The 26,535-nt window shown below is 37.8% G+C and overlaps 2 protein-coding genes across 3 annotated transcripts; one reads left to right on the top strand and one right to left on the bottom strand.

Annotated features, from left to right (window-relative positions):
• The first annotated feature begins 142 nt into the window (after positions 1-142).
• LOC110383219 (uncharacterized) lies at positions 143-6,794 on the top strand. Of its 2 annotated transcripts, none has more exons than XM_049851301.2 (9): positions 143-284; positions 1,163-1,342; positions 1,942-2,115; positions 2,350-2,553; positions 2,863-3,009; positions 3,547-3,714; positions 4,364-4,573; positions 5,488-5,615; positions 5,947-6,794. In XM_049851301.2, the coding sequence occupies exons 1-9, from the start codon at positions 221-223 to the stop codon at positions 6,616-6,618; spliced, it is 1,947 nt and encodes a 648-aa protein (XP_049707258.2). In that variant the 5' UTR covers positions 143-220; the 3' UTR covers positions 6,619-6,794. The 2 variants fall into 2 exon arrangements, with proteins under 2 accessions (XP_049707258.2, XP_049707259.2); XM_049851302.2 differs by having other exon boundaries at positions 5,494-5,615; positions 5,947-6,792.
• A 92-nt stretch (positions 6,795-6,886) lies between these two features.
• LOC110383218 (P protein) lies at positions 6,887-25,363 on the bottom strand. The gene is made up of 17 exons (XM_064042501.1): positions 25,156-25,363; positions 21,296-21,512; positions 17,767-17,941; positions 17,614-17,662; positions 17,140-17,275; positions 16,247-16,440; positions 15,324-15,575; positions 14,535-14,738; positions 13,770-13,885; positions 13,169-13,307; positions 12,735-12,870; positions 11,942-12,144; positions 11,402-11,495; positions 10,432-10,574; positions 9,803-9,913; positions 8,638-8,785; positions 6,887-8,251 (listed from the first exon to the last, which is right to left on the bottom strand). The coding sequence occupies exons 2-17, from the start codon at positions 21,480-21,482 to the stop codon at positions 8,073-8,075; spliced, it is 2,466 nt and encodes an 821-aa protein (XP_063898571.1). The 5' UTR covers positions 21,483-21,512; positions 25,156-25,363; the 3' UTR covers positions 6,887-8,072.
• Positions 25,364-26,535: the final 1,172 nt, after the last annotated feature.

Here is a 26,535-nt window from a genome sequence, read left to right as displayed (position 1 = left end):
CTGTACCAAATTTTATTAAAATCAGTTCAGTGGTTTAAGTAGTTTTGCCACAAAACAGTGACAGATAGAGATACTTAGCCACGAACCATTATTTAAAAAAATAACGCTAAAATCATGGTCACTGTTTTACAGAAATAAATGTTTACTTGGTTTAATATTGCATAAGTTATTAGTACATATTAGTAATAACAAAGTTTCTAGTATTCCTGTTCGACTTAAAATGTTAATTTTGTTTATATATTTTGTGTTTTTCGTATTTAAATCGAATGCTTTCGACTTGTCTGGTAAGTAAAAACATGTATTTTGTTTATGGGAAAATCATCAAATGACCTCTCCCGCTGTGGGTGCAGCGTGAGGGAGTGTCAGACTTTTACTGACTAAAACCCACCATGTTAATTCTTAAGCCCTTTATGTACCGGCGCCGCGGAAACACGCGCGAACAACCCGCAGCCCCGACCGGGGCCCGACTCTCCTAAGTTAATGTAAAAATTGAATAGAAATCGAATCGCAATATGATCGCAATAGCAGTACTAACCATATTGGGCCTTCTGCTACTAATACAACACCAATCGTATTCCAATAACATTCGATTGGTTTGCGATTGGTCTGCTATTTTGGTGATTTTGGTCTATACGGTAGTTTGCTCTACAATTATATTGCAATCGTAAATCATGGCAAAAAAGACAATGACAGAAAAGGATAAAAACGTTTATTTCAAAGAAAAAATAGCGGAGTGCCACATACGTTTGAATCGAAATTGAGTCGTGATTGGATCGCAGTCGAATGTGAATCGTAAGTCGCTTAAGTAAAATTAGGAGAATCGGGCCCCAGGTCGACCTAATAGCAGAAGCAGAATGGTTAAAACTGCTATTGGGATCATATTGAGATTCAATTTCTATTAAATTTTGGCATTATTAACTCAGGAGAATCGGGCCCCTGTGTGTAATATGTAATGGTATCTAAGGTGACTTGTTTAACCATCTTCCAAGAACCAAAGCGTCCTGAAAATTCGTAGCTACTCTTAAGTTCTGATGACAATACAATAATTTGATACCGTCGAATTCATCTGATGATGGAGCCGAAAGAAATGGAACATCGTAGCTGTGTTTCGACTTATACCTCGAGTTTTTCTAGCTTTTTTAAACGGCAAATTTTTTTATAGAAAAGTTGGAACTGAGAATGAATAATGAGCTTCTAACCGCTGTTAAAGCTTCTGTAACATCTGATTATGAAGCTGTAGCTAACTATACCTACGATGAAGGAGAGGACATAGATTTTAAGTGTATTATTATAAACAGCAGCAGCGATTGCCAACTGCGATTGGAATATTACAATGCACGAGGTATGTACTCTTAATTATTAATTACTTATTAATAACATAATTGGTCTTACTACAAAAACTTAAACATGTGTCAAGCATTTGACTAAAAAAAGTGTGGCTGCAAAATAGACCTTATTTCGACGTCATATTCTGTCATTTTTTTTAGACAGGTGTTAAACTGACGTTTAAAAGTTTTTGTGGTAAGACGGATAGTTTCTGGTGGACTAGTGGGTAAAGAACCAACCTCTCGAGTATGAGGCTGTGGGTTCGATTCCAGTTCAGGCAAGTACCAATATGCAACGTTTCTAAGTTTGTATGTACTTTCTAGTATATCTTTGACACCAATGGCTGATAAAAAGGTGAAGGAAAACATCTTGATGAAACCTGGACTATATAGTCCGAAATCACCAACCCGCATTGAGCAAGCGTGGTGATTAACGCTCAATCCTTCTCCGTGTGAGGCCTGTGCCCAGCAATGGAACGATAAAAAGGCTGTAACAGTAACAGTAAACATATAGGCTACATTTCCTCCCGGTCCGTTTTTCTACCTACCATTAATATTCTTATCTGTTCCAGTCTACCTTAATAATGACGTAGAAATTAATATTTTCACTTTTCAGACGAAATAATATTTAAAACGGTGGATTCCAAAGTACAAACCCAACAATTTCGCTCGATTCTGAAAACTGAAAACGATAAATACTACCTGGACTGCGTTTGTAAGACTAGCCAAACTTTTCAGGAGCACCGTTACAGAGTATTTTTCAATTTAAGGATACAAGATTCAGGTCCAAGTAAGTAAATAGATACTAATGGGGTTTATGACCAAAATGAATTGGGGCTCAATTCTGCCAATTGAATCTCAATAGCAGTTTTAATTAAACCTTAGCGGACATTCTGCTACTAATATAAGACCAATCGTATTCCAGTGGCATTCCATTAGTTTGCTATTGAGATTCAATTGATATCCAATTGACATACGATTAAATCATCAAAAAATTTAAGTTTTTACGTTATTGTAATTGCAGATAATCACGCACTTTCACTATATATCAATGGAGAAAGACATTTGTTACGTCATAAAGAAATCGAACCATCCTATGATGATTATAGACCATATAAGTTCATAGATGGAGAACAAGTAAATGTTACCTGTAAGAAAAATAAAACATTGAAAGGAGATTTAAGATTTTATTTCCCGGTAAAAAATAATACAAGTCAACCAAATGCAAGTAAGTATTTTAAACCTACTCACAAAAAGATGTACCTACTCCAGTTAATGATGTTAGTTTACTATCACCGTCGTCATCCGCCGAGCCTTTTTTCCCAACTATGTTGGGGTCGGCGTCCAGTCTAACCGGATTCAGCTGAGTACCAGTGCTATACAAGAAGCGACTGCCTATCTGACCTCCTTAACCCAGTTACCCGGGCAACCCGATAGACCCCTTGGTTAGACTGGTGTCATTTCACTTGGTTTAATTTCAGAGACCCTAACATTTCAATTTCAGCGTGATATTACAAAATTTTTGTTTTATTTCCAGCTTATATAAGTGAGTCAGAAATAATGCTAAGTTTACCGACAATGCAGTACAAAATACATAGAAAAGCATTGGTTTGTTTGATAACTAACTCGGATGTGACAAAACCAAATACTAGAGTAGAATTTATATCTGATGTTCCAGAATCAGGTATGTGAAATAAAAGTTGCTAGATTGTTCTTGTACCTATTTATTCCAAAAAGTCTTCATCGTTTCGACCGAAACACCACTAGACCAGAATATATCGGGTGTGACGTACCTAATCACATTAAATAAAATACGTTAATACATGTCGATTAACACAAAGAAAATATAAAATACCAGTACCAGTAGAAAAAAGATGTGCCAGAATTAGAACACCATATTATAATAAGAGTCAGTCATTACAACCAACAGAAATTCATACTTTATCTCTGCTTTATACATGATGTTATAAATTATGAAAACGAAAAATGACTCCTGTGGCTAAACCACTGAATGGATTAGGTTAATTTTTCTACAATTCGCCATAGAATATCATAAAGTATACGTGATAGGATTTAATGTGATTGTGAATGACACACCCGATATATACGGTACTGTATAATTTTATACGGTCAATAAGCTAACAGAATTCATAATATTGCACAATTTAATTGATCATTCCCCTTAAACAAGCAGTACAAGTTTACACATTTATTTTTGCAGGCATCCGTATAACAGGGCTGAAAAGAAAGAACATTTTGTACCAATACACGAACGCCTCAAAATGGACCATTGCTTACCAGTATGCTTTCAAAGAAATACTTAATTTAACCTGTGTCGTCAAAAGGAATATTAGTATTAGTACCCACCAATTTCAATGGAAATTTGAAGGTAAGTACTGTATTAAGTTGAAGACCAAATTAACTACATAAATAATAAGACTCACGCACACTATATCATATAATAGCCGTTTTCCCACGGTTTCACCCGCGTCCCGTGGGAGCTACTGCCCGCACCGTGATAAAATATAGCCTATGTTACTCGCAGATAATATAGCTTTCTAATGGTGAAAGAATATTTAAAATCGGTCCAGTAGTTTTTGAGTTTATCCATTACAACCAAACAAATCCTCTTTATAATACTAGTATAGACTAAACTCTCGGCCGATAGTCGGCCCGGTGGTTGGCTGTTTATTTTAATTTAATCGTGAATACAATAAAACTTTTTAGTCGGCCTGTTACTGGCCGAAACCTGATTGTTATAATGACACACTCATCATTGATCTTCAAACTGATTTATGAGCCCTATCAAACTATCGGCAGACTAAAAGTTTGCAGTGTATGTACCTACTTGAAGTATCTCTAAAATAATCCATCATCTCCCGAGCCTTTTCCCAACTATCTCCCAGGATGCAGCTAAGAAAAGATGCAGGATGCAGTGTTTTACAAGGAGCGACTGCCTATCTGACCTCCTCAACCCAGTTACCCGGATAACCCCTTAGTAAGACTCACTAAAATAATAAATCTTGAATAATTTTCAGGTGAAACCCTGGCTTCTGATGTCAAGTTCACGTCTACAGCACTTATAGTATCCACCTCTAGATTTGTGCAGAAGTTAGACGAAACGTACGACCAGAAAACTATACAATGCATTTATCAAAATTCGTCACAAAATTCTGAAATTGCGGCAGAGGTCGTTCTGCATTTCAATCCAGAATTAGCTGCAGAAATACAGAGTAAAAATATGAACGGTGAGTGTCTGAAAGTTCTGTAAGAATGAGGTAATACCACGGAGTAAGAGCTCTGCCTCAGTGAGACGCCATGGCGACATCGCCAGCGACGCAGGTCTGGCACTCGACTTGGCGACCTCCGCATGCGAGAAGTAGCCAGACCTGCGCCGTTCCTCATCCCCCGCACACCCGTGTTTTGTTCCGTGTTTCCTTAAGAGATTTTCTGTTATGGCACCTCTGTTAATTATTTTGTTCTCCATCAATAATCCAAACCGCAGTCAAAAAGGTTGCTTCACACAATGCCGATGGCAGAGCTACCGGGTTTATGTCGTTGATACATACCTATATACATATACATAAGATTGTAAATACAGTTAAATTATGAACTATCTCGCGAGATTGTAAACTGTCTAAATATTTTGTTATTTTGTGCGCTGCCTCGTGGCGCCCCTATTTCCTGGCACCTCTATTTGTCACCTGCACTGTATGGAGCAGCCTTAAGGATTCTTCTTTTTATTTAAAGGGCTAAAGTCCTAATATTTCCTGAGAAGTTTGTCCTTCACAGCTTCTTCTTTCCACCCACAACTAGGAAGTAGTGAAAGGGGGACGATTTGGAGGTGCTGTCCTTTTGTAATTTTGACGAGAAGTGCTGAAAACTAGCCTTACCTCAATTAACATCATCTCAGCCATAGGATGTCCTGCTGAAAATACCTATGCCTCCCCCCCTTAGATCTCCACAGATACCTGTTGGAGGCGACCTGCATCCAGCGTTTTCCGGCGACCTTTATAAGGTCGTCTGTCCACCTTGTTGGTGGACGTCCTACGCTGCGCTTGCTAGTCCGTGGTCTCCACTCCAGCACTTTTCGACCCCATCGGCCATCTGCTCTGCGAGCAATATGACCAGCCCATTACGTTCTTGCCTAATTATGTTGAAGTTTCAGATGACGAAAGCCAGGTGGAAGTCATAGGCTTTACTATTGCTGCTGTGGTATTAGCTGTCGCTGTGGTCACCACCTGCTTTGTCGTATGGTTAAAAAGGAATAAACATTCCAGACTTATTGAGGTACCTACCAGTATTTTTTTTGTATGACAATCAGGTTCACACGGTAGCAATGCTATTTAATAGATGTTTTAATACATATAAACCTTCCTCTTTAATCACCCTATATAAAAAACCGCACCAAATTCTGTTGTGTAGTTTTATAGATAATAACATACATAGGGACATAAGGACAGAGAAAGCGACTTTGTTTTTAACCGTCTTCCCAAAAAGGAAAAGGTTCGACTGCATATTTTTTTTGTATGTTTGTCAGCCCCTTTCGAGAGATAAAACAACTATACCTAACAAGTTCCCATACACTTTGGTTCAAGAATTAATATTATATAATTTACAGAATGCTTACGACGATCTACAGAGCCAAAATGAGACTCCTATCCCAGTGTTCCCAAGCCAATGGGAAAGTGACTATTCACACTACACCAAAATAGATGAAGGAGTTACACAACAAAATTACAATTACGCTGGTTTCAACGATTTCAAAAACAGACAGAGTAATACGCCGAGTGAAAACTATTACACTGAAATTGATGATTATTTTAAACCCAAAGTTGATGGAAAAAGCGATGTTTGGAAAATGGCAATACCAACAGAAGGTAAAAGTGTATTACCCAGCAACCCATTTGACGATACATATAATAATCTTAACCATAACTTTGCTATTGACAATAAGGGTACGAATAGAACTGATGTATATGCTAATGGTACTCAAATAGCTAAAAAGAAGAGTGTTACTTTCCAAGATGAGGAACCAGGAGCAGACCACAGAATCTTAAATAGTGGAAATCCTTTTAGAAGTACAAACCAAATATTTGATGGCGAAAAGCATGAAGACAGTGAAATTAATGATCAAAACAACTTGCCTGGCCATTTGCAAGGTAAAGACAATGGCTGTGGAGATAAAGAAAATGCTTACGTATACGCAGAACCTTATTCAGAATTTGATCAAATTGTAACTAATACGCTGTATGAGAAGATGACGGAGTGTTTTAGTGAAGACAAAAACTAAAAAGTCCAATTTATTATATAAGTTACAAAGTTTTGACCTTTTTTTAACGACATCAAATATCATCAAATGACCCCTCCCGCTGTGGGTTAGCAGCGGTGAGGGAGTGTCAGACTCTTACTGACTAAACACCATCGTGTTCCGTCGTAGGCCTTTTATGTACCAGGACCGCGGTATCTCTTTAGCGGTAGGAAGAAAGGTTTTTAGCTTAAATAAAATATCACTTTAATTGTATTTTTTAATAAAATCAATATACATTTATCCTTTATTATTTTTTCCTTATTTGTAAATCACAAGGAAACTGTATTTCTTAGTAAAATAACAACCTATTTATACAACTTATGATAAGACTAAAATAATATTTATTTGTACTTGATATTTATTAATTACCATGACCTTAATTATTTGTTAGGGCTCACTTACATTTAATTTTATTCTTTGCGGACGGCATATTATATACTATTAACTTGCGATACACTTTTCTTCTCATAACAATTCAAATAATTTACATTTGTTCCAAAACATTGCTATAAAACAACCCAGACTTTACCCTTGTTTCTGTAAAAGTTACGTATAGTTATCGGCACGAATCTTAAGCTCTGACCTTCAGCTGCGCAGAAGTAACCTTTTGTGGTATGAAGTGAGGCGTGGGGGCGGGCTAAAGCTGTGATTGGCCCGCAGTGCATCGCGTCATAGCCGTCACTCGGGATTGGTTCTTCGCTAATACATCACTTCTGCGCAGATGTAGGTCAGAGCTCAAGATTCGTGCCGATAACTATGAGTAACTTTCGTAAATTGTACGAAGTTCTAATAAATTACTGTCGGCAGCTTACGAAGTGTTTTTACACTTGTAAAATCGCAAGCCAATTACCTATGTAAGCAACTTACATGAGTAGCCGTTAGTTGCACAAAGCTCCATTACTGTTAAAGCTTTTTTAACTCTATTGCTAACTCTTTCTTTGTCAGCAAGATAAAAAGTGTCAGCAATAGATTTAATGAAGCTTTGTGTGGACGGTAAAATTTACAAGAGTAAAGTCTTTAACATTAATTGAAACTCAACAATTACAATTAAGTAGCCACGAGACATTTGTGGCTAAGTAATTATACAAGCTGTTGATTTGCATCCGTGCCATATTCAAGGACGTAATTATGCTAATGATTCTCGAACCAAATCAACACAAAAAAAAAATTTTTTTTTTCGTCGATTTTATCTAGCCGTATTTAAACTTAACCGTGCTGCGCCCTCACACAAATGCACACACAAAGCATACGCAACGATCATTCATAAAGTTCATTCATAAAATTGGATTACTTCTGAAATACTACAACATTACAATGACAAAAAAAAGCAGTGCATATTAGCTATTTCCCGTCTACTGTAATTCCAATCGATTATTTACGTATTTTATGTCCTCCTCCTGAAATATGGCACAAATGCAAATCAATACCTTGTATAATCAATGCCATGTAAAAACGCAGTGACACAACAGAAGGTAGCCTGTAGCCACTATTAAATGCCCTATCATAATTGGGAAGCCTATTTTAAAGAACTGCATAAAAGTAATTTTATAGCCATGTTGTTCGGCCAGCCCTACGCAAACCACGTTTGAACTAGCACCTATTAATGTGCCGTTACCTGAAAAAAAAAACATAATTCTTACTATTTTTTATGTTAGCTATAAGTATACAAAACTATTTAGTATTCTTACTAATAACATATTATAATTATCAAGGATAAGTAATACAGGTTTTTTTTTGAAGATCATTATAAAAGGTTAGTTGATTTTTTTTTTGTATCTAGAAAACTTTTTAAGAACGCGTTTAAAAATTTACAAGGTTTTCGGAAATATGTACAAGACTAGTATTTTTTTTTGCCGTCAAAAACTGTATAGATTTGGCAAAAAAATTGTTTGAGACAAGCCATTTTGGCTGTTGTCAGCCTCCTAACCGTTCTTTATTGAAATCCTGACTAACTTTCGCCTTCACAAAATTATCATAATTAGTAGTAGTTTGAAAACTTACCGCCCAAACATACTCCAAAAGATAAAGCCCATATTAACGGAGCCATAGGCAGGTTAAGCGTAGGATGGGTGCCCAAAGACGTCACGACTCTAACCATCATAGTCGTTAAAGGAACATTATCTACAAATGCTGATGTTATACCTGAAACCTGCAGAAATGAAAAAAATCGTTTATTTTGCAAGTTCGACATTACATCTCTTACACGTCAATTTAAGAACGCTGCGGTCGGTATTTCCTAACTGACTGATCCCTGAGAAGAAACGCCGAAACAAACTCAAGGGTCATAGTCTCTTTTAAAGTCCAAACATGTTATAAATCAAATAATATGATGTGTGAGTGTCACCATGTACGCGGTCTGGTCTTTTGAGGAAAGAGCCACATCAGGCTGGAGCTGACCAGTCCCAACAGACGGCACGCATGCATCAGTCGTCGTGTAGCTCAACCGTATCTTAGGGAGCTCAACGACCTGTCACACGACGATACCAGATCTGCAGAACATTTGCGTAGAACTTAGGTCATCATCTGCCTAGTTTTTTCTCACCGAGGAGTATTGGGTTGCCCGGGTTACTGGGTTGAGGAGGTCAGATAGGCAGTCGCTCCTTGTAAAACACTGGTACTCAGCTGCATCCGGCTAGATTCGAAACCAACCCCAACATTGGGAAAAGGCTCGGGAGATGATGATCTGAATAGCCTTTTCCCAAGTAAGGGTTCGGCTTCCAGTCTAACTGGATGCAGCTGAGTACCAGTGTGTCACATGGAACGACTGTCTATCTGATCTCCTCAACCCATTTGGGAAACAATTCATACTATGTAGAGGTAGTTATACTGGTTGTCTTTCTAGCTTCTGACTTCCCGTAGCGACTGCCAAAGATGTTCAAATGACAGCTGGTGCCCTTCAGTTTTTACAGAGCACGTAAATGTCGGTCCTGCGCCTGATCTCTCTCTTCGTGTCGGATTGTCGTCCCATCGCGCTATGAGAGTGAAAGAATAGTGAGTGTACTTGTGTCTGCAAATGCTTGTGCTCTATAACATGTCCTGCGCAGCTGGCTGATCTCCTTATATGAGAACAGCCACTCGGCCGATAATCGGCTAGGAGGACACAATCATCAAAATTGCAGCTCCCTCAAAGAAAAAAATACAGAAATAGGTACATATCTACACTTACCCATAACATGAGTACCAATGCGACTGCCAAACGGTCATTTTCATGCACTCTTAGAATTAAAGCTTCAGTCCAACCCCCAATGTAGCCTATAAGACCTAGTTTGGATAAAGCCTGAAAATATATGGAAATATAGTTATGTATTGGCACACCAACAGCATTACAGACGATAAAATTTCGTTCAAAAAAAGTAAAAATATTATATGTATATAGAACTAACGACCCGCCCCGGCTTCGCACGGGTGCAATATTTACTGATACTAAATACACTACATTATGCATATAAGCCCTCTTCTTCATGTATCTATTAAAAAAGCCGAATCAAAATCTGTTGCGTACAAGTAATTATGAATGTCAAAAATTATGAATAGGTTTGATTCTAATTGCCTTTTCTAAAAGTAGCTTCCTATGGAGAAGAACGGGCAAGAAATTCAACGGTTACGTACTCTGTTTAAAAATAATAGGTATTACAGTTTGTATGTATTGATACATACAATAATAACAAGCAAAGATCATGAAGAATCATAGACAAAAAAATATGAGAATGACAAAATTAGAAAGCTACATGGTATTCCAATTTGCAAATCGGTTTGTATTTTGGTACAAATATTCTCCATGAGATTAGCTCATACCTCCATTAATACAAAGAGTGCAGCGAAGAACAGCAGTGTGGACCACTCGATCCTGTGCAGCACCGGCTCTAGATCCTCGCGATCAGCTAGTGTTAGCAGCAATAGAGCACCTAGGAGTGCCGACCAGCCCAGGGATATACGATCTTGGAAAGAAAGATGAAACTTACTGCTAATATTGTAATAGATGCATATTGTATTTATGTGTTTATTTATACAAGCTGTTGATTTGCATCCGTGTCAAATTCAAGGACACATGCTAATGATAATCCTTTTTTTTTTCACAGGCTATCTACATGTATATCCCTTTTTTTATTCTAACTCTCCCATAACGGGCTTTTTTCGGGAGATTTTTTTTATGAAATTAAGCTGTGCCTTTGTACAATTTGTTCTATTTTTCTCCTTTTATGTTAATTTTAAAGTTAACCATTAAATAAATAAGTTAATTGTTAACTTGGTGTTTTATAAACCCATGCTATGTCCATGCTATCTGCCATGCCAAAAAAATATATAGGACCTATTACATAGCCCTGTGGAACACCTTCTTAATAGAGCGAAATACTCAAATTTTACTAAACGCTATAGGGATTACTAGAGATATTTTAATGTACATTGTATTTAGAAAAAATCTAAACCTTTGAACAAAAGTCCAAAATGTTCTTAAATTCATTATTTTTTTGGCAGTTGTAGGTGCGTTAGAGATACGAATGCATTCTTCACATCTTAAAATACTGTGACGTAGTAAATTAATTACAGTGTCATCCCATCTGTCTTGCCAAAGTACTTATTGCAATCTATGTCCTTCTCCCGGGTCTACGCTATCTCCCCTCTAATTTTCAGCTTGAACGGTTCAGTCATTCTTGAGTTATAAAGAGTGTAACTAACAGGACTTCCTTTTTATATTATATAGAAGAAGAAGATATATAATATATTATAAGATTGAGAAAAGTGGTATTATGGTAATAACACTTACTGAATTCAGGTAAGGAGTGGAGAAAAAATACGATGACAACGAAAGCTATTGTGACGGAGCATTTGACTAGAAGCACCTTGTCCCTTATTTTGTACTGTAAAACAGAAAACATTTATTTAATTTTTAACTAGCTGTTTACCTTGTGAGAGAACAGTTCGGTATAGTTTGTTCATTTGATGAAAGTTAGTTCAGATATAAAAAAAGCATTAGAACATAACGGCTAGCCGTAATGTAATATGTCGGATTATATAATCCCACCGGAACATACTGACGCAGGGCTTCACTATAAATTTTTGAAAAATCCCCCTATGTTGGATCATCATATCTTATCTCTTATCCCTATTCCAATTTTAGTAGTGGTCGGCGCAACATGTTTCTGTTGGCATTTTATGTTTCTCTTTTTACTCACCTTTTCTTTTGTTTTATTCCTTATTGTGTACGTATGTTGTGTCTTTGTGTTTGTGCTGAATTAGTGTTTTATCTATCTATATCTATCTATCTATCTATCTTATACTGGCCAAAAATACATAAAATACCTACCTTTTCTCTCATATCAGCTAGCGTAGCTTCAAAGTCCTTTTTAGGGCAAGTCCTAACCTTACCCTCTTTAACCAAAAGATCTAACTTAACCATCAGTTTAGATATCTTCTTGTCAAGTCGTCTCTTAATGATTAAGTGGTCATTACTTAAATGAGGCAAAGAGTCGGCTGCGTGACGCCATATTGAAATCTGACGACGGATTTCTGAAAATAAGGTTTTGAGGTATTTATCAGTAATTATGCACGATGGCGATGTCTTCCTAGCCGATTATCGGCTACGGCGGCTGTTCTCATGTAAGGAGATCAGTCAGCTGCGCAGGACATATTATAGTGCACAAGCATTTGCGCAGATACAGGTGCACTCACTATTCCTTCATTCTCATAGCGCGATGGGACGGCAATCCAACACCACCGGAGAGAGATCACAAGCAGGACCGACATTTACGACATGCAGGATGGTATATCTTTGCCATAATGAGGCAGATCTTTAGAGACCTCATGCATGCGAAATTGTGTTTTGGCCATTTCGACAGTAGCGCAGTTACCGGTAGCCAACTTCAGAGCATCTAAGTTATTTGACGATAGCTTTTACAGTGTGCATAACAGCACCAGCATACTGAAGAATAAATAAACTGTTGGCCCGATGGTTTACAACAGTTAGTTTTTAAATGTTTTCTTTAGTAGAAGATAAAATTGAGATTATACGAAAAGTTGAAACTTAATATACAAAAAGTCAAGACGAAGAGGAATTAGTTGTAAAATATGTATTGATAGTGATGAAAATAAATACTCACCCTGTATTTCCTCAGAGTCACTGATCCTTAACTTATTAGGATCTCTTAATAAGAACCGCAGTTGAAAATAAGTCTGGATAGCTACAAAAAGTATGCCAAGGGTCATGTGCATAGTAAAATTTGTAAAATTGATGCCCTGAATATGAAAAAAAAAACATCATAATATTAATTGTTAAAAATAAACTTAAAGTAAGAATACATGTTGGGGTCGGCTTCCAGTCTAACAGAATGCAGCTGCCTATCTAATTTCTAAAATCCGAACTATGCTTGGCAGGGTCGATCCGTGGAAAAATTACGATTTTGTCATGAACAGTTCTCCCGTGTTTCAGAAGATACGATAAATTGATGGGCACCGGCTGTGATTTGAACATCTTTGACTGACGTCGCTGCATCTAGTTAGACTGGACACCCCATTTTTGTTATTTTGTACTTACAGCTTGTACAACTTGCTTGTTCGAAGCGATGATGACATTAGGGGGATCTCCAACTGGTGTAGCAGTCCCACCAAGATTGCAAAACATCACCATTGAAAGCAGAACTGGTACTGGATCCAATTTCATCACCACACAAAGTCTGGTGATTAAATTCAAGGTCATTTATAGTTTTAAGGCTCCTTCATGTACACAGATACACACACAGAACACAGACCAGAAGAAAAATAGAACACATAGTACATAGGCACAGCTTATTTGAAGAGAAATCTCTTCCAGCAGGTCCGTTATGGGAGAGTTAGAATAAGAAGAGATGAAGATAAAGTGTGTAAAAAAGTTGATGTGATATTATAAAGGTGCTTGAACACCCTAAACCTGGGGACTAATGTTCCGGTTTGAAAAATCTTTCAGTGTAACACAGCCCATTTAACGAAGTAATTATTTTTATCCCAGTGCGGGAAGTAGTTCTCTCAGAATGCGAGCAGAAGGAAGCTGCAAGTAGAAACATAATTAGGTGCAATAGTCGGGGGCCCTCAACAAATCGGATTTGTGTTGCAAAAATGAATGCCTTGAAAAAAATAGAAACAAATTATCTAAATCTTACCGTATTGTAACTGGCGTCATTAGAAGAACAGTCGTCACATTGTCCAATAGCAATGAAACTACCGATGTTATCACACATAGTAGTGTAATCAACGACCAGATCTTGCCTTTTGCTAACTGAAAACAAGATATTAAAACCGTAAATATTTGAACAGAATCTATATATCAGGTGTGTCGTACCTAATCACATTAAATTAAATACTTTAATGTTCTAGTGGTCGCAAGCACGGCTGCTGAGCACGAGGTCTCAGGTTCGAATCCCGAGTCGGGCCGAAATCGCTTTGTGGGATTTAGAAACTTTCACAAAGCAGCCCGGAGCCTGGAAGTGGGTGATTGATACACCCGTGCATCGTAGAACACGTTAACGTCCGTTTGTGCCCTCTGTCCGGTCGTGTCGGATTACCGTCCCATCGGGCTATGAGAGTGAAGGAATAGTGAGTGCACCTGTGTCCAAGCAAATGCTTGTGCACTATAATATGTCAAGCGCAGCTGGCTGAGCTCCTTACATGAGAACAGCCACCGTGACCGGTAATCTGATAGGAGGACATCATGACATTTGAAAACCTGCAAAAAACCGTATCTGATGATCTTTGCCTAACCAAGGGGCATTGGGTTGCCCGGGTAACTGGGTTGAGGGGGTCAAATAGGCAGTCGCTCCTTGTAAAGCACTGGCACTCAGCTACATCAGGTTAGACTGGAAGCCGACCCCAACATAGCTGGGAAAAAGGTTCGGATGATGATGATGATGATGATCTTTGCCACTTACCTGAAAAGTGAGCACAGCAAAATAATCAAAGACCCCAGTTTCAGCAAGGAACGCGACTAGGACCATCATGCTGAAGAGAAGAAGTAAGGTCTCTACATCCAGCCAGGAGATCAGCTCAGGGATGGACGGTCTTTCACCAGCTATAGATAGAGCTGCTAAAGATGCCGTCGATAATAGAAGGGCTGCCATCGTTCTGTTTATTACCTGAAGAATTTGTTTCTTTTCATATTCTTTTTTGGATATGTCAATACATCTTTTACACACTGTCGGTTAAGCTGGGATAAGTCATTTATAATAGCTTGTGTTATGGGTACGAATTGATACTTCAAGACGGCCAATAAAGCTCATCGCACAAATATCGACCGCACCAAGAATCAAACCCGGGACCCTCTTGTTCAGCATGCTAGCAGCTGGGTTGTAAAATACATTGTATTCCACACTCTAAACCTTTGTAATTATTTTATCGGCTTATTGAAGTCTACTGCTGGACGTAGGCCTCCCCCAAAGAGCTCCAACCATGATTTTTTTTTTTGAAAAATAATTTACTTACAAGATATCTTAACACTTCAGTTATATGATAGTGATCATACGGCAATCTATAAAATTCTTTGGAATAAAGACATAATTCCAAAAGCATTTTTTAACAAAGGTTATCAAAGGCCTTTACTAAATATTGGTACTACATCACAGATGTGTCAACCGAAACATATAATGAGAATAAAATTAAATGTGGTCAAAAGTAACCATCCCAAGCGAAATAATTCCCAATACAAAAATCCAAAAACTTACCTCAAAAACGATAAGAGCATACAACGAAGCCAGCAGTATACAAGCATATACCAAACCCGCGGTTCTGTCCAAAGGGTCCAAAGTATAGCTCAAAGTAAAAGGAACAATTGTATGGGAAGTAGAGGACAAACGGACAGACAGGACATTGGTATTAGTAGATAAAGGAGGCAGTTGTAATATGGAGGAACGAGTTTCGCTTTCGTGAAAATCTTCCATCTGATTTTCTAGGAGTATTGTCCAGTGGTTTGAGGTCTAAAAAATAAAAAAAGTATGGCTGCATCTGTTACTGAAAAGTTTATTTATTGAAAGTAAACTGAAAATAAGCTCTTTTTGTTCTACGAAAAAACTTCCTTCCTTTCCTGTTTTTTTTTGCGGGGAAGTAGTTGTGGAACAAACTCCCCAGCAAGGTAAGAACCAAGGTAAGAAGAAGATAAGGGCAACCAAACTTAGATTGATAGAAAATGCGAATTTAAATTGTCTTAAATTATACATATCCATAGTCTTTAGTAGGAACAAGCGCGAATTTATAGGTAAGGATTAACTTTTTGTCTATACTAATATTATAAAGAGGAAAACTTTGTTTGTTTGTTTGGTTGTAATGGATAAACTCATAAATTACTGGACCGATTTTAAATATTCTTTCACCATTAGAAAGCTATATTATCTGCGAGTAACATAGGCTATATTTTATCCCGGTGCGCGCAGTAGCTCCCACGGGACGCGGGTGAAACCGCGGCAAAACGGGTAGTAAAAGATTATAGACAGGCAGGTAAGTCGCTTTTAAAAGATTTTCAAAAAAATACTCCAGGATTTTAGCTACAATTATTTAAATTACGCTTACTTATTACTCTTTTTGGATAATATATTTCTTCATAAAGCTAGTACATTGATGGCAAATAAATCATTTCATTTCATTAGCTTACCTGAACTGCATCATATTTGACGTCACCATCACTAGAATTCCCATTTACAACCCACTTTTCAATCCATATGTGCATGTTATTCATATTCTTTCTCTCACTATAATTTAGTTTTTTCTCATACTGCTCAGTTAGAAATGGCCCCGTTAGCTTCAAAAGTACTGACAGCTTATTTTGATCATTTTCTATAATGTAGTCTGAAAAAAATAGTTTCTTTAGTAACTTTATTCTTTTTAAAAAGATATAAACTAAAAGTAAACAATTTTTTGAGGAGATCGGATAGGTAGTCGCTCCTTGCAAATGGGCCGAAGAGGTCAGATAGGCAGTTGCTCCTTGCAAAACACTGACACACAGCTGAATCCGGTTAGATTGGAAGCCGACCCCAACAAAGTTGGGAAAAGGCTCGGGAGATGATAGAACTAGAGGTAAACATTTATGTTGTAAGGAAGGTGATGAGTATGAACGTGGACGGATATAGTGGAAGAGGACGACCAAAGAAACGATGGATGGATTGTGTGAAAGTAGATATGGTAAGAAAGAATGTTACTTGTGAGATGACGGCAGATAGAAGAGTATGGAAGGAGAGAACATGCTGCGCCGACCCCAAATAAAATTGGGATAAGAGCAGGAGGATGATGATAACTATAGGTAAACAATCTTGATACTTTGGTAGGACTTTTTATACAAAGAAATATTAAAGAAGTAAACTTAATAAATATGCTTAAAATAATGCAAGATTGATGATTGTTAATTGAGTACATGGTTTTTAGCCGCATTTTATTTTTAAATAGGTACTTTTACATATAAAAAGTCCTATCAGATTCTTTAGTGGCTACGCAAACGGCGTTTAAAAGCCCCTCAATTTGTATAATTGAAGGAGCCCCACAAATACCTACCTTTAATTTTTTCAGGTGCGACTGACGAATGTCTAGTCACCTCTTCCTTTTCACTATGCATTAGAAAAGCAACTGTGAAAAATATCCAGACTCCAACTAGAATGGAAATTTTAACTGTCTGTCTAGCTTGTGCCATCTGAAAATTAATTAAAAATACAAGTACATAACGGAAAAAGGAAAAAATAGGCATATCAAGTACGAGTTTGCGGGTTGCAAACTATTATTAGACTTTTACTGAATAAAACATGTTCCTTCTTGAACCCTGGGAAAAGGTGTGCGAGTTTAGAAACCTTATAATTCGATATTTTCGTTTCTAACACCTGAAATATTACTAGAGTTAGTCACATCGTCTAATATTGGTTGACTTCAAAGAAGTCTTTTAGCAAGTACCATTGGGAAGATAATAAATACCAAAAATACATAACCACTGGTAGGTTTCGACTTTATTTGAGCTAAAATTCTAGTAAAACTTACCTTTGAAGGCTTTTTCGATGTGTCCAAACCTGAAGGCATAACATCGGATCTGCAAAATAAAACCGTCTACATCAGAATCTCCAACTCTCGGGCAGAAAAAGCGACTTTATATTATACTATGTAGTAAAGTTTAGAAAAACATATGGTACCTACACTCCCTCCTTATTCTTATTCTCCATTTCTATTCTAGTTCCTTTAGCATTATTGAGGACCCTAACTTCATCATCTTGGCTGCCAGCTTCATGTAAATGTGGTGCCGAACTTACTGAAGGCAGTCGTTTGGTTACCGCCCCGTTTTTTGAAGACCTGTGTGTAGTTTCCACTCCACCTGGGAAGAAATTGTTTATTTTAATAGAAGTTAATAGCTCAAGTGGGAGTAGCAATTGGTAGCAACTAATGGTAGCTGGTAGCAATTAGGTAGCAACTCTCTATATGTATTTCGAGAGAATCGGAGAGTTGTGACAGAGATCCTGACGCAGACTAACAAAGCGAGGATCCGCAACACATCTGTCGAAGAATTTTGATTTTATCAAAACTTGGCGAGTTCCATAGTAAGATGGTGAAGCCAGTAACCTTCCTCGTCCCGCGAAGGTCAATAGGAGATCTCATCATCATCATCTCAGCCATAGGATGTCCACTGCTGAACATAGGCCTCCCCCTTAGATCTCTACAGATACCTGTTGGAGGCGACCTGCATCCAGCGTCTTCCGGCGACCTTTATAAGGTCGTCTGTCCACCTTGTTGGTGGACGCCCTACGCTGCGCTTGCTAGTACTTTTCGACCCCATCGGCCATCCTATCCGCTCTGCGAGCAATATGGCCAACCCATTGCCACTTCAACTTGCTTATAACTTTTATCTAAGCTATTATGTACTTTCTAAGTACATCTTGGACACCTATGACTGAGTAAATGTGAAGGAAAACAGCTTGAGGAAAAATGGACTCTGAAATTACTGAATAATTAACGCTCAATCCTTCTCTGTGTGAAAGGAGGCCGCAGCCCTGCAGTGGGACGATAAAAAGGCGATAAAATTAATTATGAATCGCCCAACAAGGCTGAGATTTTACTATGAGCATAAAATAAAGATGATGGCAGATACTGTTTTCATGGTAAAGCCCAAGTTCACCAACAATAACGTCAGTTTTTAGGGTTCCGTACCTACCCAAAGCTGGCTGTATCTCATGAACCGTGATAGTCAGAGAACTGAAATTTTCACAGATGATGTATTTTTGTTGTCTGAAGTCTAGAATATAATAAATATTTTGGGGGGTACCATACATCAAACGTGGTTATTTTTTGCTCATTTTTGCTCGATATCGATAACGGCAACAGATATTATAAATAATGGTACGGAACCCTTTTTGCACGAGTCCGACTCACGCTTGGCCGGTTTTTTCATAGTAAGGCCCAAGTTCACCAACAATAACGTCTCCTCTTCTTAATCAACTGTTTACTTTGAAACTCGTTAAAATAGATATTAAACAATTGTTTTATGAAAACCTATAAAAACTGATGTTTATACTGTCGGTGATCTTGGGCCAACAATTGCTATACATACCTAAATATATAATATAATACTAGCCGTTTTCCGCGGTTTCACCCGCGTCCCGTGGGAGCTACTGCCCGCACCGGGTTAAAATATAGCCTATGTTACTCGCTGATAATAAAGCTTTCTAATGGTGAAATAATATTTAAAATCGGTCCAGTAGTTTTTGAGTTTATCCATTGCAACCAAACAAACAAAGTTTTCCTCTTTATAATAATAATATTACCTATTTAAGTGTAATCAGACATTTTAGGTAACCGGACTTTAGACGTTTGACATTTTAGCACTATAATGTAATATCCAAAATGGGCTAGTAATTGTAAATATTAAATAACAAATAAGGCGACCGTGCCAATTTTGTGTAAGACCAGATTTAAGTGTAAGAGCAAATGTTTGTATTACGTAATATTGGTAATGTGACATTGAACAGTTTTAGTTTAAAGTTAAAAAAAATTGAAGTTATCCTTAAAAAAAAACAAAATGTTTATTTCATGTTCTTGGGATATACAGACAATCTTTACTACGGTACGATAGAATAGAATTTTATTTTGCAAATATGGGTAATTATACAAATTATAAAGCTGAAGAGTTTCTCCTAGTTTTCAGAAACTTAACAGATACGTATTTGCGTGCATCGGAGAGCACGTAAATGTCGGTCCTGTGCCTGATCTCTGTCCGGTCGTGTCTGATTACTGTACCATAGGGCTATGAGAGTGACGGAATAGTGAATGCACCTGTGTCCAAGCAAATGCTTGTGCTCTATAATATGTCCTGCGCAGTTGGCTGATCTCCTTACATGAGAACAGCCGCCGTAGCCGATAATCTGCTAGGAGGACAACATCATCAGTGATATTGAAAAACTCATTATTTCGAACACTCTTTAAGGTATAAGTTTGAATCCAAGACGGTTAACAATTTAACGAATTAGTTACGCGTTCTTAAAATAACTCCAATTATAATGGAAAGATGACAAATACTTAAAGAATTTTAACTAAATTAATATTTTTATCACTATGTGAACTAGTTGGTCATGCTCTGTCATTCGTTATAGTACGCCTTTAGATCTTTCTTGATGCGTGACCAACAATCCAATTGTTTACGTTGCTAGGCAACCAATAATTCGTACAAAATATGAAATGGGTTTCGGCTGTTTTTGTTAACTCCTACTAAAGAACGGTTTTGTACTTACTTAGATACAAAATTTTTATTTTATGAAGTGTTGGAAGTGAAAAGTGTAGACAACAGACAACTACTTACATTATAATAAGTCATTATCTATCTAGCCCTTTCCCAACTATGTTGGGGTCGGCTTGCAGTCTAAATAAATATGTAGGTACTTAGATGCAGCTGAATATCAGTGTTTTACATGGAGAGACTGAATAAGTATCTGACTTCCTCAACCCAGTACCCTTTGTTAAGACGGGTCCACCATCCTTTGACCAACCACGATAAACGTTGCTTAACGTTAAGATCGATCGACCCGTGGGGCTGTTACCGAGCCCCTTCTAGTAAATACATATTGAAGTGATTGATAAATCTATCAACACATTATATTGATTAACAGATGTCAATTTTCTTTAGGGGTTTTCCTAGGCAGTTATGACAGCCATATGAAACATATCAGCTTTGATTTGAGTAACGCATCTGCTATGCATTTTGTATTACCTAGGCGTTGATTACTACCGGGAATTTTATGGTTTATTTTACAACAAGCTGTTCCTATAATAATTTCTACCGTGGTCTGAAGGAAATAGTTCGCGCACATAAATAAAAAGTACATAAGTAGCTTTCCTTTCTCAGGCTCTAGCTAGACTATCTGTCTACCAAACAATAACCGATCCATTAGTTGTTTTTCCATTACAGATTGAAAGACATATTTTTTACTAAGCTGATTGTACGAAGCTAAAGCTGAAGATGTCAAAATTCAATCTTCAATCGGAAAACAACGAATGGATCGGTTTTTGTAATCCAAAGTTAACCAATTATAGGAACTGATATTAAAAATTCCCTTACCACGTTTAATGGCACGTCTTATGTCCATCGTAAACAATTTTATCATGACATAGTTCAGTAGAAGGCTAGGCAAACAATAACCAGCCTACCAACTACCACCAAAAATTTACTTTTAACCCTTACCGTGCCTCTCATAACGCTTTTTGAAGAGTTCCCAAGAGGAATCAGTCCTGACTTCCTCAGGTAGTCCCAGCCACAACTGCACAGCTTCTTCCGTCAAGTCTTGGGAGACCAGGGAGTACTGGCTTCGAGACAACTCCTCGTCACCTCGAGGGGTTCGCAGCTTGCAGGCTGTTAGTAACTTCTCCATGGCTTAGTTTGTCATGATGTGGTGGCAGTTCTGTAAATAAATATGTTATATTGAAAAGTATCTTTGACCCACAACGAAAAAAGAGGTGTTATAGGTTTTAGAAACTCGTGACTTCAAAACTCAAAACCAATTTGTTTTTGGCTTCGCGGCTAAGTAACAGCGGCATTGGTTATACCTAAATAATTTGAAGCAAAGTTCCATCGATGGGAGAGTACATATACATCCTCCGTATTTTGGAAGGCACGCTTTTGTGAGTACCGGCTGTCATTTGAACATTCGGGTAGACTGAAGCCAGAAAGTTTTACCCTTGTTAAAAGGTTCCCCAAGTAACTGTTCTCAAAACGATTTGTGCCCTTCCAAGGAATGCAACCCGAGACTCAGTGCATAGCAGTAAGCGCTTTGCGACCACTAGACCATCGAAGGTCTGCGCTATACCTATCAACCTACTTGTACGTATAGGTGGAGTTTATCCATAGGACATTAACTGATAGCAAATGCACTATAATCAGCTCTTAAGATCAAAGGCGAATGTGTGTACGTAATTAAGAGTATCTCACACTAACATCCGACATCATGTGGTCTACTCTAATTTAACGAAAAAGAAAGCCCTTACGACGAATTTTATCGTAAGAGCTCGTATCTTCACGATCACGTAAATTGAAATTCATCTCGTTCGATCCTGGGTCGGGCCGAAATCGCTTCATTGTGCGTTTTATAAACTTTTACAAAGCACCCCGTAATTTGGTGAGTGCTCTTGTGTCTGCGCAAATGCTTGTGCACTATAGTCATGTCCTGTGCAACTGGCTGATCTCCTTATACGAGAACAGCCGCCGTGGCCGAAATCGGCCGTGGACGTATTATTATAGTGTGTAACCCAGACTAACCCACCTAACATTATAATGTCTATGTGTTTATAATATGCCTCAACAGTAGTATAGTATAAATAACTATTATAATAACCATGTAATCAGTCTATGTTATTTCCTGTTTTGAGCGCCCATCAACAAAGATTTTTACTGTACCTACTGATGACTTGGACATAAATGGCAGTCTTTATCGGAAACGAGTATGAATGAAGAATTATATTATAGGTACTATCTGCCATTTGTGTTTTTATATTATGCATGTATTATTTGTATTTTGAGATGTATCTAATGACCTAGTGGCATAAACAGCAATGTCTCAAACGTCAGTGTAGGTATATGTTCGATTTCAAGTAGGTGCAGGAAGAATGTAGCTTTCCATCAGAGAAAGAATTTTTCAAATCGGTTCAGTAGCTTCGGAGTCTGTAGGGTACAAAGGAACCAAAAAAATGATTCCTCTTTATTATACAAGTATAGGTGATGATATGTGTTTATTAAAGAAATTGATACTTCGGTACTGTCTTTCAAAGTGCAATCAGATACATTAAAGAATACTAACAGTAAATAACTTATGTACAATGTTTGCAATAAATTGCATTATATTGCACCAATGTCTGCACAATTTGTTGCAACTGATAATATGGTATCTACGTTGCGGTGTGAATTATTACATTTTATGAGTTAAATAACGTCAAAATTATGATAACAATGCTAGTGGACGTTAGTAATATTTGTTCACGGAGTAAGGAATGAGTGGAGACGCCATCATGCAGTCTGTAGGTCCCAGCTGTCATTGATCATCCTTGGCAGTCGTTACGGGTAGTTAGAAGCCGGTAAGTCCGTCACCAGTCTAACCAAGGGGTATCTGGTTGCCCGGGTAACTGGGTTGAAGAGGTCAGATAGGCAGTCGCTTCTTGTAAAGCACTGGTACCCAGCTGAATCCGGATAGACTGGAAGCCGAACCCAATCTAGTTGGGAAAAGGCTCGGAGGATGATGATGCCATAATGCAGGCAGGTCGGGCGAATTCTTCTTATAAAGATGAGCGGAGGTCTATGCCATAATGCAGGTAGGTCAGGCGCCTTCTTGTAGGTCAAATACGTACGGTGGGCATGACTAAAACGATCAGTTACGAGTGAACAAACGAGGCTTTTGGGTTATTTGACTAAGATGTTTGGTATTACAATAAATGATAAGGGCGAAGACAGTAACTTTCCCCGTCCCCCGCACACCCGTATTTTGGGGCCCTACTTTCTTAGGAAATTTTCCGTAATGGCTCCTCTGCTAGTCATTTTGTTCTCCATGTAGGTATTTATTGGACTCAATACTGTTGATATTGACTAGTCTGAAGCATTGTAAACAAAGTGCCTAGGCCCTACCTAGGCCTTCCAATGTAGGTACGCGTAGACATTTTTATTGCGCCGTGTACCGAGCCAGCATGGCGACTTACAATTAAAGCGTGTTAGTATATGTCGCAGTCAAAAAGCCCCTTTTTGATTGGAAATCATCAAAGATCTTTCCCGCATCAGGTTAGCAGTGTGAGGGAGTGTCAAACTCTTACTGACTAAAACCCATCATGTTCCTTCTTAAGCTCTTTAGGTATGTACCGGGGCCGCGGTAACTACAAATAACAGCAACCGACTTTTTATACATATGGTTTGAAAATCAACAAATGACCCATCTCTCTGTGGATGAAGTAAATGGGACTGTCAGACTTTTACTAAAAAACCGTCTTCCTTCTGAAGCCCCCATGAGCCGCAGGCCCGTGGTAAGTCTATCGAACAAACACGGCACAAATTTCAGCTTGGACCAACGGCTGTCATTGAACATCCTTGGAAGTCGTTACGGGTAGTCAGAAGCCAGTAATGCTGACAACGGTCTAACCAAGAGGTATTGGGTTGCCCAGGTTGCGGTCAGATTGGCAGTAGCTCCTTGTAAAACACTGGTACTTAGCCGCATCCGGCGACACTGGTAGCCGACTTCAACATAGTTGGGCTCGGAAGATGATGATGACGAAAGGCTTTTTAGTTACGCGAATTACCTGAAACCAATCGATTCGCGTAGGTACCTGAAGCCAATTGAATTGTGTTCAGCGCCGTTAAGTAGATGCCTAAAATAATAAGTAAATACGGAGGAATTTGTCATAGCATAATGGTCACCCATCCACGTACCGACCGCGCCAAGCGTTGCTTAACCTTATGATCGATCGATGTATAATACGACAACTTAGCCACGAGCATTAATTACCTACCTACTTGATACACGATACACACAATATTTTTTTGTTCGGATAGATACATTTTTTTTTGTTTTATGAAACCTCATTAACCGTTTTTTTAACATAGGCACGTAAGCACCTAGGTACCTCAGTAACAATTATTTTAAGCGAGATTATTAGACTGAACAAAAAAACATGACTGTCTCATAATTATTATATATTATATGTTCCTAAATTACCTACATGTATAATTACCCTAAAATTGCTTACATTACTCCGAGAAATACATGTCAACAGAAAAAATAATACTATGTTAATATTATGTTAATTATTGTCGTAGATATTTTACTAGGTACATGGAATAAATAGCTATTTGGCTTTACGCTCTTTATGACCTTTATCTAAATATAGGTGACGATCGCAATAAAATTAAATACGAACTAACCTAGAAATGTTAAGAGTCAACTAATAAAATTATTTTTTATTCATAAAATTCAAATTCACTTTTCTTGAAGTCAAATTCAAAACTAATTAAAAACTAGAAACAGCACTATTTACAAAGACTAAACAGGAAAACAAACAGTATTTACATACATGATTATTTCGAGCAAAAATTGGCGAAAATCCAAATCACAATTCACGCTCACAACACTACAATTTTCATTTAAAAATGTTATTTTGCTAAACTATTTGACAGTTCAGTGCAAAAATGGCGGGATTCCACAGTAAACTTTGTTTTTTTTTTCGAAGCAAAGAACGTGTACGTTCATCCGCGCCTTGTTGCTGACTGGGCGGCCTCGATTCGAATACGTAATTCGTATACCTATATGATGTATTTTTATCAGTGCGTGCAGAATATTATTATCTAACGATCTATACGGTTTGTTTATAGTATTGACTTGGTGTTAATGACCTTAGTCTTCACATTCGTTAATAATCCGGTTACAATTTGAAATAGCGGATGGCGGTCTACTGTAGTGCGTACGGCGCCAACCAACTATCCTAATTTACTCATGTAAGTTCCCCCACGTGCCTGAATTTAAAGTAATTCACATAAAAATACTTTACCTATGTAAATACCTACCTAAGTTGTTAAGATAAACTGCTTATCAAAAGAAACTGTCTGAGATCATAAAATGATAGGTAGGTAATGCTGTTAAAACCGTCAGAGTATTAAAAATGCTGCATATATGCATATATATCTACATATAACAGCAACAATGTGTGACCCTCACATTCCCCACAATTTAAAGGGAAGTTTTATAAAACTATGGTCAAGGAGAATAATATGACTTGTGGCACGTAAAGCTAGCGTACCCGAGTCCTACTCAGTAGCAGTCGTTGCAATTCCACGTCAGGACCATCAGGTGCGCCGGGGCTGCGGGATTGTTTGAAAGAGATACCGCGGCCCTGGCACATAAAACGCCTACGACGGAACACGACGGTTTTTAGTCAGTAAGAGAGTCTGACACTCCCTCACCGCTGCTAACCCACAGCGGGAGGGGTCATTTGATGATATTTGACACCAGAAAACTGTCATCGGGCTTGCTCGGTGATTTCAAACGTGCAGTGAAGTGAGTACAAATGCACACTCTGTGCGTGCAGTTCACTTGATAAGAAAATATTTGATTATTGCACCATCTAGCGTAGAGTAGCGGAACATGAATTTATTAAATAACGAAAACTTTGATTATGGGACATTACATTACATCAAAGCATAATTAAAAATGGATTAAAGAGGATCCTAGGTGTAACCCAGGACATTAATTCATTTTGATGGAAAAAATACTGAATGAATTTTGATCAGAAAAAATCTATGTAGGCTCCATCAATCTTTTTCATGCATAATAAATAGGCATCAATTAAATCTATCGATTAGCAAAAGAATAGGGATTTAGTTAAATAAAAACAATTTTGTTAAAATAAAATCTCTTTAATAACACAAGATAACTTTTAAAAATACGTGTCACAAAT

The sequence above is a fragment of the Helicoverpa armigera genome, chromosome 29 (genome assembly GCF_030705265.1).
Source record: "Helicoverpa armigera isolate CAAS_96S chromosome 29, ASM3070526v1, whole genome shotgun sequence".
NCBI lineage: Eukaryota > Metazoa > Arthropoda > Insecta > Lepidoptera > Noctuidae > Helicoverpa > Helicoverpa armigera.
The sequence above is the reverse complement of the archived record's forward strand: the minus strand, read 5'-3'. Positions and strand labels throughout refer to the sequence as shown.

Bases quoted from the DNA above. Each gene is read 5' to 3' on its own strand.
- LOC110383219 (XM_049851301.2), top strand. From the start codon at position 221: ATGTTAATTTTGTTTATATATTTTGTGTTTTTCGTATTTAAATCGAAT. The intron at 2,116-2,349 runs GTAAGTAAATAG...TTGTAATTGCAG, and splicing joins GATACAAGATTCAGGTCCAA to ATAATCACGCACTTTCACTA. The intron at 2,554-2,862 runs GTAAGTATTTTA...TTTTATTTCCAG, and splicing joins TACAAGTCAACCAAATGCAA to CTTATATAAGTGAGTCAGAA.
- LOC110383218 (XM_064042501.1), bottom strand. From the start codon at position 21,482: ATGGAGAAGTTACTAACAGCCTGCAAGCTGCGAACCCCTCGAGGTGAC. The intron at 17,942-21,295 runs GTAAGGGTTAAA...ATTTCTTCCCAG, and splicing joins AAAGCGTTATGAGAGGCACG to GTGGAGTGGAAACTACACAC. The intron at 14,739-15,323 runs GTAAGTTTTTGG...CAAATTCTTCAG, and splicing joins ATGCTCTTATCGTTTTTGAG to GTAATAAACAGAACGATGGC.